Source organism: Strigops habroptila, chromosome 5 (genome assembly GCF_004027225.2).
Source record: "Strigops habroptila isolate Jane chromosome 5, bStrHab1.2.pri, whole genome shotgun sequence".
Lineage (NCBI taxonomy): Eukaryota > Metazoa > Chordata > Aves > Psittaciformes > Psittacidae > Strigops > Strigops habroptila.
In genome coordinates, this window is record NC_044281.2 from 5517680 (window position 1) to 5531377 (window position 13698).

The 13698-nt window shown below is 46.9% G+C and overlaps 2 protein-coding genes across 3 annotated transcripts in view; both read left to right on the forward strand.

Annotated features, from left to right (window-relative positions):
• Nucleotides 1-3099, forward strand: part of LOC115608461 (UDP-glucuronosyltransferase 1-9-like) — a 29921-nt gene extending 26822 nt beyond the window's left edge. For both annotated transcript variants that reach the window (XM_030487291.1, XM_030487292.1), the window contains 2 exons: nucleotides 378-597; nucleotides 2062-3099. In XM_030487291.1, the coding sequence (XP_030343151.1) occupies nucleotides 378-597; nucleotides 2062-2359 (518 nt within the window). In that variant the 3' untranslated portion in view covers nucleotides 2360-3099. The remainder of the gene's footprint in view (nucleotides 1-377; nucleotides 598-2061) is intronic.
• A 5899-nt stretch (nucleotides 3100-8998) lies between these two features.
• Nucleotides 8999-13698, forward strand: part of LOC115608460 (UDP-glucuronosyltransferase 1-1-like) — a 31313-nt gene continuing 26613 nt past the window's right edge. Inside the window, exon 1 of the mRNA XM_030487287.1 lies at nucleotides 8999-9899. Coding sequence (XP_030343147.1) covers nucleotides 9054-9899 — 846 coding nt within the window. The 5' untranslated portion in view covers nucleotides 8999-9053. The remainder of the gene's footprint in view (nucleotides 9900-13698) is intronic.

The window sequence follows — 13698 nt, forward strand, 5'->3', positions numbered from 1 at the left end:
ACTGCTGCTGTAAGGCACCATTAGCATCATCTCTACTAACTCCCTGTATCGCTGTGGGTCACAGGTCTTCCTTAATAACCTTTGCTGTTTGAAACAGAGCTTGTCTCTTAGAAATTTATCTGATTGCACCTTCAAAAGCGTTGACTTATGAAAGAACTCTGTTTGGAACATTGTGCCAACACTTGACTCCCCTTAATGTCAAAAATGGAGATCTTTACCTCTGACTAGCCTGCAGTCCTAAGTCATGATGCACACGACAACCCAAAGTTCTTGACTGACACCTACCAGTGCCATTTTTTGTGGCAGTTTTTCCCTAAGAATGTGTTACTGTGACTTCCTAAGTCAAAGAACTGAGCAACTTTTTCTTTCCTCCACAGCTCACCCTAAGACTCGTGCCTTTATTACCCACGGAGGCTCCCATGGCATTTACGAGGGCATATGCAATGCAGTGCCAATGGTGCTAATGCCTTTGTTTGGAGACCAGATGGACAACGCCAAGCGAGTAGAGTCGTGGGGAGCAGGACTGACACTGAACATACTTGAAATGACTACAAAGGACATATCCACTGCTCTGCAAACAGTTATTAATGACAAAAAGTCAGTAATAGAAACACAGCCTTTCCCCTTCTACTCTTGTGTAACACCAGCATGCCAGCTTCCAGCTTAACAGAATGTTAATCTGTTCTTGTATGCCTTCTTATATCAAAGTTACATCACTGAGAGGCTGATATGCTGGCCCTGGGTTAACCTCATCCTGCCCCTTTAACAGCACTCTCCTTCTCAATGCCCAGGAATAGAAGCATTAATTGACAAGAACCAGCTGATATGACAGGATTCGGTTATCAGAGAAGATGGGGTATACATGCAATGGAAGAATGCAAGTTGGCAAAAGATGAGCACAAAGCCAAAATGACCAGGCAGTGATGTAGAGGGCTTTCATCCAACATGGCAGAAAAGGCAATTGGGAAGGGAGATGTGGCAAACTGGTTTTGTTCCCCAAATTGGTGGTGTTGTGAGCCAGTGGGGAGCCTGAAAACATTGAAAGGCTCAGCTGCCTGGCTGATGTTCTTTGCATGAGGCTCTCCCAGAGATGCTGTCTGCGCAGCAGCAGCAGCAAGAAGAAGGAGGCAACTGGCGGTGCCTCAGTGTAGTTCAGAGGCTGTGCTACAGCAGGAAGCATTGTCTTCCAGCTGGCAGGGTTTATTAAACAGACCTCATTCCTTTTACAGACTGGCTTTCTCAGTCATATCCCCTCCCAGTGCTCATATGAGCACAGTGAGCTGCTGCCTGGCTTGGCAAAGCTGGACAATTCCAGCATAGAGCTGAAGAAACATGCAAGAGTATGCTGAGGCAGTACAGGGAACTACTCTAGACACCATAGTAATAGTCAGCATGCCCAAGGTCTTTTAAGGCATCATGGTGAAGGGGAGCTTCAAGACCCTCCTGCCATAGGCAAGGGGGTTGCAACTAGGTTATGTTAAAGTCCTTGCCAACCATACCCATTCTGTGATTCTATGGTATACCTCCTTTTCCCTGCTTCTCTGAAAGGGAAGGGCTTCTCAGTAATTCGCAGTACTTGGCAGTACTTGGCTCTGAGGTCTTCTCAGTACTTGGCATCCTCTTCCCCATCATGTTTCCAAGAAATGTCACCTTATTGCTATTGCTTCCTAACCAGCACTCTTAAAGCAATGAATACAACAGTAGTAATAATAATAATTAATAATAATAAGAAGAAGAATGCACCTTGATCTTGAAAAACTGAAGGCTTTTCTATACCCAGTCACATTTCAACCAGATGCCTTCACCCCAGAGATTTTGACGACAGCTCAAACTAAGCTTTTACTTTTCCTCTTTCCTAAAACCTTTCCCTCTGTTTTTGCCATTGAAGGCACCACTTTTCTAGGGCCGCATCCTTCTTATGGGGAAGGTGGGATGGTGGGGAAACACCACCACAGAAGTTCCCAGCGGGCTATGAGTCAAATGACAGCGTGTCCCTTTCCTCTGGGGTCACAGTCTCAGAAGCATAAGTCATTGGAACCACTGAACATCTTGTCTTGACAGGTACAAAGAGAACATCAAGCGTCTCTCAGACCTTCACCTCGACAGGCCCATCCACCCCATGGACCTGGCTGTGCACTGGGTAGAATTTGTAATGAGACACAAAGGAGCCCCACACCTCCGACCTGCTGCTCATGACCTGAACTGGATCCAGTACCACTCCCTGGATGTCTTCGCCTTCCTCCTCATCGTGGCCCTCCTCTCCCTCTTCATTTCTCTGAAGTGCTGCCTGTTCTGCTGCCGCAGGTGCTTCTCTAAGAAGGGAAGAATAGGAAAGCCAACCAAATCCAAGTCCCACTAGCAGGTGAAACCAATGGTAGGAGATAAGCCTCTGCTCCAGACCAGATGATCAGAGAACATCCCAAATTTCACTGACTGCTGGCTTTTGGTCAAGAAATAAGAGTTCCTTTAAATTAGCATCATGGGAAGGGTTGTTTCACTGGTATAATTGTTGCCTTTAATTAAGAATTGGTTGTTAAAATTACTTTGTGTAGGAGTGCTTCAGTCACTTGGGAAGATATCAGTGTGAAGTCCAAGGCTCCTGGCTTCCACATCTTGGTGTAGAGAGGACTCACGTTGACTTCTTTTTTTTACCTCTATATGCAATGGAGAGATATATATACAGGGATTTCATAAGACTTTGCTTCAAGGGCTTTAGGAGAACCATTTGCTCTAGTTTAAGGCTGTCAGGTTTACCAAGCACTTTGAAACCTTTGTGTAGCTGCTGTTGTAGAAGAGGCAAATGTTATACACTGACAATACGTGTCACATAAGCCAGCTAAATGCACATCTTCCATGGGTTTTGTGTGTGCTTACAATCCCCTGAACAAAACTAAGGTTTTGGCAGGGAAGTCATTGTAAAGCCACTGGTGTTTCACCCAAGCTCCCCATCAGGCAGAGTGCTGTATCTGGAGCTTACCTGTTGGGTGATCAGAGCTTTGTAAGCATTGTTTATAAAACCCAATTGATGTACTTGTTGTAAGTGTTGCTCAGGTAAAGACCCAAAGCCCAGCCTTACAAATAAATCACCAGTTCTAACAATAATGGCTCTTGTGTTTTCCAACTTGAGAGATATGGGGCTGCAGAAGGGAAAGCTTGTTCAATCATGGGGAGAGAGCTAGAGAAGCCTCACGGTGTGGAAGCTACCTCGATGCACAAAAGCCAGTTCTCAGCATCACTGCTTGGTGACTTGGTCCTTGCTGAGAGGTTACATCTTGAGGCTGCCACAGTTCCTACTGCTAAAAAAATTAGAAAAGACCTTAAAGCTACTAGTGAGGGCTCAAAACAGGCTGGGACATCCTAGTATGTCATGGCACAGGCATCCTGCTATGTACTTGCTGCTGTTCTTTTCTATTGCTGTTTGAAAAAGCAGGTACTTCAGTGGGAGCTGTGAAGCTTAAGACGACAGTCCCTCTTCTCCTCAGCCTGTCCCTATTGCAGTGCCTGATTCCTGAGGACATCCATGCCAATGCAACCTGTCCAGGACCTTTTGCTTTTCATCTTCTGCCTTTGCCTCCCCTCCTCCTGCCCCAGGTAAACAGAAGGAAACTCTTCTTTGGGTCACAGAGAGAGCCTCCACCGTGCCCGACAGCTGACCTGCTTTTAAGATGCAGCTATTGCAGCTCCACACAGTTCCTGCAGTGACATCTCTGGCTGCCCCCATCCAGTGACTTTCTCTTCGTGGACAAGAGAAACCCCCCCCTTGATTTCAGATCAGATGAACAGAGTTAAAAAGAATTAATCTTAATTGGATTTGTTGGGGTTTAACTCAAAAAACTCTTGTGTAGGAGTACAAGAAAGGGATGAAGACTCAAAATGCTCATCCCATGTCTTCTGGAAAGAACTTGAACACAATTAAAGCAAAACCGCAGCAGAAACCAGGTGTTCTCTTCTCCTTTTCCTTTTGCTCTCCTTAGCCTCACCTCTTTCGTCCTGCTCTTTCTTTTTCCTTGGAAAAATGAAACAGAGAGAAAGGGCTTGAGGGGATGTGCAGGGCCAGGACTGGACAACGGTCCCGTTGTGTTCAGTTTCAGCTGTGCCCAGCAGAGGACAGTCAAATATCATTAATGGTATCACTGACGAGAAGGAGCAAGGAGAACATCCTTCCCCACCAAGGCAGAGCTGCTGGGCTAGGGGAAGTTATAGCGACTTGTTCACCCATCTATGCTCCATGAATATGGCCCCTGCTGCACGGGGATGGATTTCAGAGTGAGTGAGGAGCCAGAAGGTGTGGGACAAGCAGCTGCGGTGCAGAGAAGAGAACCAGAGGGGCTGTAGCATCACTGCAACGTGGCCCTCCCAAACCTTCTCAAGGGAAGAGTTAATCTGGTGATGCTGTCCTATCTTAATGCCCCTTGAGTACCATATAGAATCCCAGACTGGTTTGGGTTGGAAGAGACCTTAAAGCTCATCCAGTCCCAACCCCCTGCCACGGGCAGGGACACCTTCCACTGGAGCAGGTTGCTCCAAGCCCCTGTGTCCAACCTGGCCTTGAACGCTGACAGGGATGAGGCTTTTGTCTCCCTAGGTTTTCTGTGCAGCTACTCAGAAGAGAGGATACCCTGGAGGCCAACTCTGACTGAACCCAAATAAATCCATTTCTCTTTTCACCAGCATATTCAGCCTTCGTGACTACTTCTCCAGAACATAACAACAAATGATTTTGTAGCTAGTATTTAAATTTCCCAATTTCAGGCATTCAATTTGATCCATTTTTCCATGTTTTTATGATCATTTCTAAGGGCTTCAGAAAGTCATTCTTGTTTCCTGTTACCTCCACTGGTTGAACTCAAGAACTGACCAACTGCCACTCTCTCAAAAATACATAGAGCCACGCTGCCCCTTAAGCAGAACAGAGAGTCCCAGGCCACTGCTTCTCTTCCTGGGAGAAGGAGAACTCATTAGCCACAACACATCTGTAAGTAACAGAGCTGAGAGTGGGTCACTTCCCAACAGCGGAAACTGAGGCAGGGAACAACCACTGCTCCTCTCCTCGAGCTGTTCAGTCTCCACCTCGCTCCAGGGTCCGAGCACCTCAGCCTGAGCTTTGGCAGCAAACCCTTAAATGTCTTCTTTTAAACACCTGCCAACAGATGGGAGCCAAAATCCCTTCTCTGCCCTTGCAGAAAGGAGGCACAAACTGATGGTCAAATGGTTGATGCTGCAAGGGCTGGAGCAGCTCTGCTCTGGAGCCAGGCTGAGAGAGCTGGGCTGGGTCAGCCTGGAGAAGAGAAGACTCCTTAAGGGGAGACCTTAGAGCAGCTCCAGTGCCTAAAGGAGCTTCAGGAAACCTGGAGAGGGGCTTTGGACAAGGGCCTGGAGGGACAGGACGAGGTGAATGGCTTGAACCTGCCAGAGGGGAGATGGAGATGAGCTCTTAGGCAGAAGCTCTTCCCTGTGAGGGTGCTGAGGCGCTGGCACAGACTTTTCCCAGAGAAGCTGTGGCTGCCCCATCCCTGGCAGTGTTCAAGGCCAGGTTGGACACAGGGGCTTGGAGCAACCTGCTCTAGTGGAAGGTGTACCCGCTTCGGGCAGGGGGTTGGAACTGGATGAGCTTTAAGGTCCCTTCCAACACAAACCAGGCTGGGATTCGATGGCTCAGTGAAATAAGAGAGGAGAAAAACATCTTTTTTTTTTCTGTCTTTCTAGTGTAGCTTTTGAAGCCAGGTGACAAACAATCTGGTGTCATGTTGAGGAGGCCTGGTACAGCGCAGAGCTGCCAGGAGGGCCATAATAGAAGTAGACCAGCCTCTGCGGGGTTCTTGTTTGGCTTCGGGTGGATCCAGCTCCATGGGTTCTTCTTGGTTGGTACGTGGATCCACCTGCATGGCTTCTTCTTGGCCGGCAGGTGGATCCACCTCTAGGGGTTATCCTTGGTCTTGGGGGAACCCGGAACCCTGGGTTCTTCTTGGTGTTTGGGTGGATCCACACCAGTCAGTTCTTCTTGGTCTCTGGTGGATCCACCTCCACGGGCTCTTCCTGGTCTTTGGGGGGATCCACTTCCATGGGCTCCACACCATCAGCGCCACAGTTGGCGCTGCCTCCCATTTCCCATCTCCTCCTCATTGTGCCTGGCTTGGGAAGCAAAACCACTCCTCTCGGAGCCACTCATGGGCAGCTGGCTGCCTCGCTGGTGCAAGGCCTCTTGCCACCCATCCTTGCCGGGCCTCGGACCTCAGCAACTGCCTGGTGGCTGCGGGGTCCCTGTACTCCTAGCGCCCAGGACAGAAGGTGCTCTGTGACACCCCCAGCCCACTGTCATGGTGATGGAGGTGGCCAGAGAGCCCTGCAGAGGGGAGGGGATGTGTGTGGCCTTGCAGACGCCCTAATGTGGGAGCAGGAGCAGAAGGATGCTGTGGGGCAAAAGGCCCCTCTCTGGGGCTCGCTCCCCTGTGCCATTCTGCCACCCCTTGGGCACAGGCACTGCCTGTCCCTGCCCTGGTGTGCCCTGGGCTCCTCATGCCGTGCCTGGGGGGCCCTAGAGGAGAGGGGGAAACTGTTCCTGATGGGTCAGGGCTCCTCTGTGGCACCTTCTCCCTCAAGCATTGCTGTGTGGGCCCCTGGGGCATGGAGAGGGGCACCTCACATGGCAGTGAGGGGCCATGGCAGCAGAGCCACCAATGGGGCTGTGGGGCTGCAGGAGAATGGAGTGTTTGCACTCTTGTCCTTCTACAAGGAGGAAGTGAGAGTTGGTGATGTGTGGTCTTAGCTGAACGCCAGGGCCTTTACTACAGCTCAGATGTGAACAAGTCTTCTCCTCCTTCCTGAGATGAAGGTGGAATTTTTTCCTTGTCTTCACACGAGCTCCCTGATGCTTTCTGTTCACTTCTCAGGGTTTCTTGGGCACCCTGTGCCAGCACCTCAGCACCCTCACAGGGAACAACTGCTGCCTAAGAGCTCATCTCAGTCTCACCTCTGGCAGGTTCAAGCCATTCCCCTTGGCCTGTCCCTACAGGCCCCTGTCCAAAGCCCCTCTCCAGGTTTCCTGGAGCCCCTTTAGGCACTGGAGCTGCCCTAAGGTCTCCCCAGAGCACAGCAGAGGGGGAGAATCCTCTCCCTGACCTGCTGCTCACGCTCTGGGCGTGCAGCCCAGCACACGGAGGGGTTCTGGGCTAAAGCGCACACTGAAGCCGGGTGCTGGGGAGCTTCTCCTCACCCAACACTCCCAGGGGTGGCTGGAACCGGATGATCTTTAAGGTCTCTTCCAACCCAAACCATTCTAGGAGTCTCTGATTCCATGATGATGCCAGCAGGGCCACAGAGCCACAGGCAACACTTGTGCTGACACAGCGTCCCTCGATCCTGCTGCCAACTTCCAGCACAGTCCATCTCTGCTGTGGTTGCCCATTTGTTCCTTGGCATCATCCAGCTCTGTGGCTTCTTACCCAACTTCAAAGTTCCTACTATCCTCTTCTTGTCCTCGTGACCTGCAACTGTTATCTCGCACTCCCTTGAACCCAGCAAAGTTTAACTCATCAAGAAGCCCTTGCCAGATAACCAAGCCAACTCAGGGAGCCTCTGGCAATCTCTCAAACACTCAGAAACATCCCTAAGGTACTGATTAACTTCACCCAGCCTGGGCTTGCCTTTTCACTCGCTGTCTTGTTCAGTGCACTGCAAGGTCTGGATGGCAAATGCATCCTGCTGCAGAAGGGAGGGGAGGGCAGGATGTTTCCCTGCCAGCTCTCTGCTTACCCCTTTGCAGCAAACGGGAGGTTGCCATTACAAAAGATATAAATGAACCTTTTTGTGGTAAAGGTTGTTTGCTAAACTGGTCGTTTTCCCAATGATCATTTTAAAGGGCGTTTTCTACAAACCTGGAAATAACATGGTTTAGTTATTCATCCTTTTTTCCTTACAGTTTATATAAAATCAAAGATTCTGAGGGTACTTGTTTCACTTTTACCTCAGAGCTTCTCCCCCTACTCGGAAGCTCACATATTTGATTTTCTGGAAAGTTATCCTGAAAGAAAACTGCTCTCTGATACTTTTCCAGTAGTTTCTCTACACAAGGAAAGAGAAGAAAACAATACGCAATGAATTTCATTGCATTGACCGTGGTATGGAAGGAAGAGAAAAGTGTGTGCCTGAGAGACAGAGGCTACATGGCTCTAAATATCCTAGGTTACATCATTTTTCCGTGTCACAGTTATGTTTAGGAATCTAATAGTTCTGGCACCAATAACATCAGAAGCAATGCTGTGAAGCTGATTGCTCTTGCAAACCCACACTTGTGCTGAAGCTCCTCATTGGCTAAGTCAGGTCCGACAGCTGGGCTCACACCCAAGTCTCTATTGAACAGCCCAAGCCATGCTGGGAGTAGTAGTCATTAAGACACATTTAGTACATGTCTTATCTCCGGCCTCTACTTGACGTATAGGCAAGTGATGAGGAGTTTTCAGCTGCCTGAGAGCCATCTCGTAGGCTGTGAAACAACTGCATTACTGCTCTGAAGCCTCCTTCATTGTCCCTTCTTGGCATCATTGTAGACTCTGGAGATTCCTGCTAGCTCAGACTTGCTTCATCTACCCATTCCCCTTCTCTTGAGGGTCTCTGTCCTTGGAGAAATTATCTCAACATCCACATCTCCAACCACAAGCAAATTCGTTGAAGCCGTTTACATTTGTTGCTGTGGTGGTGGAGCTGTTTGCACCTGACTTGCCTTCCTTAGTCCTGGCCAAGGCGTGAGACAGGATGCATTAATGATTAAGAGAGTTGCAGGAAATCTTACTATCATGCTGAGGAGCTGATTCTCCACTGAACATAAAAGCTTCAAGGACTCAGCACAGGAAAGGGTCACTGCATTTGGCTTCACAAGTAATGAGAAAGGAAAACAACCCAAACAGCCCATAATCCAAAGCAGTAAATCATTAACCAGAAGATTATGACAGAGCAGCCCAACTCAGCATATAAATCCATCGGCTTCCTTCAAAAGCATCTTCAAGCTACATCCTGAAGAAGAAGACTTTCACAGTCCTTATTCTGACCACAGGAACATGACTTTGAGGCTTTGCTGTGCCTGGATTTTCATCCTCCTCCTTCCTGGCCTCTCAGATGGAGGGAAACTCCTGGTATTGCCCATGGATGGAAGTCCCTGGCTTAGCATGCGGCCACTGGTTGAAAAGCTCAGCGAGAGAGGACATGAAGTGGTGGTGATTATACCAGAAGTAAGCTGGCAGATGAAAGTGGCACAGGCCTACACAGTGAAAACATACCCAGTGTCTTACACATTAGAAGACCAGAATAATGGCTTTTCTGAGTACATTGCAACTCACCTGAAGGACCTGCCTTTCCCACTGAACACCCTAGCAATATACAACAACTCAGTGCATGTTTACCGGTTACTGTTTAATCAGTGCAAGAACCTGTTCAGCAACAAGGAGCTCCTTCAGTATGTGAATCAAAGCAGCTTCGATGCTCTCCTAACAGACCCCAGCTTTATGTGCGGACCAGTGCTCGCTCAGTATTTTTCTCTTCCATACTTGCTCTTTATGAGAGGATTTCCTTGCAACTTACACTACGATGCATCGCAGTGCCCAAGTCCTCTGTCCTACATACCCAGGCTATTTACCTTCAACTCTGACCAAATGACCTTCTTGCAGAGAGTGGAAAACGCGCTGATTTACCTCCTGGAGCCTGCGTACTGTAACGGTTTCTACGAAACCGCATTAGAGTTTGCTTCTGAAATTCTTCAGAGGGATGTGTCCCTCATAGACCTCGTGGACTCTGCTTCCATTTGGCTTCTGAGATATGACTTTGTGTTTGAGTACGTCAGACCAGTGATGCCCAATATGGTCTTTATTGGAGGTATAAACTGCGCTGAGAGGAAACCACTGTCTAAGGTATGGGGGATTTTTCCTCCAAATCCTACATTTTGCAATGAAATGTGAGTATGTCATTTCTGGAACTTCAGGGGGTTTGATGTCTTTTATTTTCTTGAATATTATTCATTTATTTATTTAATCTGGTAACGATTTAATACAACCAGGAATTTGCAGTTGTTTTCCACAGGCTGAAACCAAATTACCTTGATGGAGGCAGAAAACTGATGTGAATTACTGAGGATTTTCTGACGAGTCCAACCAAAAATGGGCTTCATTTACCAGCCACAAATTAGTGCCCTCAGTGAATGTATATTATTCATTAACCAGGTTTTGATTTCATTTTCATGGAGTCTGACTTATATTTCTTTCATCTGACCATAAACCTAAAGACCATGCTCTGCAAAGTGTCTTTTGGTTTTCATTCCAGGCTCAGCAAAGCCAGTTAACTTGCTTTGGTTGTGGTTTTATGACATATGGTTTCCAAACTGTCTGTTTGTGTTGAGTTATGTCTGTTTGTAGATCATGCTGAAACATAAATGTCATGTTGAAATGGCAAGAATTCATCTCAGGTAATGAAAAGGTAAAAGATGCTTGCATGCAAAACTCAGATAAGTTTTCATACCTATTTCTTGACATTTGCTTTTACCAGAATTGTCCTGCAGGGTTTTTAAAGCAAATAGAGAAATTTAAATCGGTTTTGATAAAATCTCTTTTAATAGTTACGATATAGTCTCTAAACCAATTCGTAATGCTAGACATTTCTTTCCAGGCACGAAGCAGAACATATTCTCTTCTGGGCAGGGGTCACACAAGATCACTGCACAATTGCAGTACAGTATACTTGAGCTCTACTTTCAGATTTCTTTTATACTCTTCAACAGACTTCTGCAGAGTCCACTGCAATCAATAAGGAGTAAGGCAAATAAGCAATAGTATTATAAATTAGACTATTAGAGCAATATTATAAGGCATTCTCTCACCTTAGGCTCAAAAATGACACTTTGTAATTTGAGATCTAAGAGGCAAATTCTTGCTGGTTGCATGACAGAAATCTCTACTTCTATACCTTGAAGGTCTCAGAGCTGCAAACAGTTTGTAAGCTTGCTACAAGGGAAGAGCATTCCTGCCCTCATTGTATACCTGGCATTTCACATTAACATTTGCCATTCGGTGGAAATCACATGTTCCAAACCTGGAAAAACCTTGCGTATTCCCCCGTCTTCACTCTGCCCTTTCCTAGCTATATTTTCTACAGACAGCAGAGAAATTCCTCCTATTTCACTTGGAACAGTGCCCAGCAACAAGGCAATAGCACAGTGCAAACAAATGTGAAGTGAGTCATATGGGAGAACAAAACCTACTTCTCCATATACAGAGGCAAGCCCTGGGTTGGTCCTTACTGTTCAGAAATCTAATCGTATGATAAGAGTAGATAGTTCTTCAAAACAAGCTAGTGAAGAGGAGAGCCACAAGGATGGTAAGGGGTCTGGAGCACCTCCCGTATGAAGACAGGCTGAGAAAGTTGGGGCTGTTCAGCCTAGAGAAGAGACTGTGAGGGTGGTGAGGCACTGGAATGGGTTGCCCAAGGAAGTTGTGAATGCTCTGTTCTTGGTGGCGTTCAAGGCCAGGTTGGACAGAGCCTTGGGCAACGTGGTTTAGTGCAACATGACCCTGCCCATGGCAGGGGGGTTGGAAATAGATGATCTTAAGGTCCTTTCCAACCCTAACTATTCTGTGATTCTATAAAGCCTGGTAGCACATTGCTCAACAGACAAAAAACCCCCCAAAAGACAAGATGACTGGGAAAGGGAGAGACAACTGGAGATTGAAAATGAGGTGTCTTTTCTCAGGTGAGGAGCTTATGCCACAGTCCTTTCTGTGGCCTCATTCCTGAAAAGGGCTCCTTTCTGCTGTATCTGATGTGGCCCCATGGAGTACCTGCTCTGGAGCTGAAGGCAGCAGGGTGCTGAGGAGCTTATGCCTATGCAGAATTGGGCACATGTGTCTTACCCAGCACAGAGCTGGGAATTCAATCCAAAGTTGTCTGACCCTCCTAAGACATAAGTATGGTCCATAGCTGACACTCTCAGAGGGAGTGGGAGAACATGAGCCAGGGGGAGCTTGGCGACTGAGGTAACCACACTGGCTGGCTCAGGCTGGATTTCCTCTTGTCCTGCGCTTTGCACAGTAGCAATTACATATTCCTTAACAGAACAGAAATCCAGTTGCCAAATGTGTCTAGAGGTTTCACACAGGGCTTGCAGGATATCAGATGGAATATCTTGACTGAGCAGAGGTCCTGTGCCAGCATCATCCTCTAATGACTCCAGAAGTACCTGAATGCTGGCATGGAAAGCAGTCCCTCATTAGGGGGACATTGCAAATGAACTTGGACTATGAGATCTGAGATGCCTTGATAAATATCTAGTCCTTATCCAAAGTGAATTCAAGGTTGCTTTTTTGCAGCTCATAAAACAAAGTCCATGTGGTTTGATCAAAGTGAAGTTCAGAAATGTCACCTATAGCAACGTTTCAAAGTTGTTCCTGGTTTGTTTGGTTGATTTCTTTAACCTAACCCCCCCATTACTTATTTAAACAACTGGTAAACTTCAAACCTTAAAATAACCCCAGATTTAAGTAGGTAGTTGCTCAAGTAAAGGAGAGGTGTCATTGAATAAAGACCCTGTGGTTTGTTCCTCCAACATAAGGGTTAAGAAAACAGGTCATGTTCTGCAGCCAGAACATTGCTCTGCTCATGAACCAAATACAAGGGATATTTCTGGGGGGCAATATCCAAGTTTTTGATGAATGTAGTGGCAGTTCAGAGCAGCCTGATCTGCAGATCAAATCCGCATCTGTTCGTGATGCTTTTGTAAAGGATGTTGAACACCTTTAAAGCTGACAATGCTGTTCATCTGTCTTATATTGCAATGGTCAAATACACACCATCAGACCAGTAAAAACAGTCCAACTTTTGAAAAAGAAACTTTAACCATCGTACATTGCACATCTTCAATGAACAGGATGGATCAACCTGAAACAGCTGCTCTAACCAAACACTTCATCTCACCGTCCTCTTCACTTTGCTCTTGTTCACATCCCTGTGCCTCCCATATTTTGAAGAGGAGAAATGGAAGGAAGCTGTAAAACACAGTTCTTTTGACAAAAAGTCCCTCATATCAATGAAACTACTGCCTTACTTTCCCTTCCTGTAGGAAATTGGTCTTCTGGTTAAATGAAAATGCCTTCTTTAGAGAAGTCTAAATGTACAGTATTTCACAGAAGGCTATGCACAGAAACCTAGAAAGGCTGTAAGAGTATTATGTTTACAGATGCCAAACATGTTGCCTTCCGAAAGTTGGGAAATCTTCCAATTGCATGTACCTGGGCAGCCTTAAATGTCACTTTGTGTTAGGATACAGTCACTCATTTCAGGCCCTCATACTGTCATTTTCATATGATTTCTGTTTATGGCTTAGGAAGGGGCTGCCCTGGAAATAAGAGCTGTGTTCTGTGACTTGCTTAGCTGTCTACTGCAAAGACTTAAGGGAAGACTACTTTCCAGGTTGCAGTGCATTGCTTTTATGGGTTGTTTTTCCTCTGAAGTCCTGCTAGTCAAACTACATATACATACGACCTTCTCCTGTGCAGGCAAAGGTCAGTGTATCTCCATAGCTATGCAAAACATTAGGGGGGAAACAGGCAGGGTCATGCCAGCAGCTACCAACCTGCGTTTGTCTGACACTGGGTAGCATCACAAAAAAGGACTGGGTTCAGTTATACAAGGCTTCCTCTGTGCCTGATTCACCATTTAGAA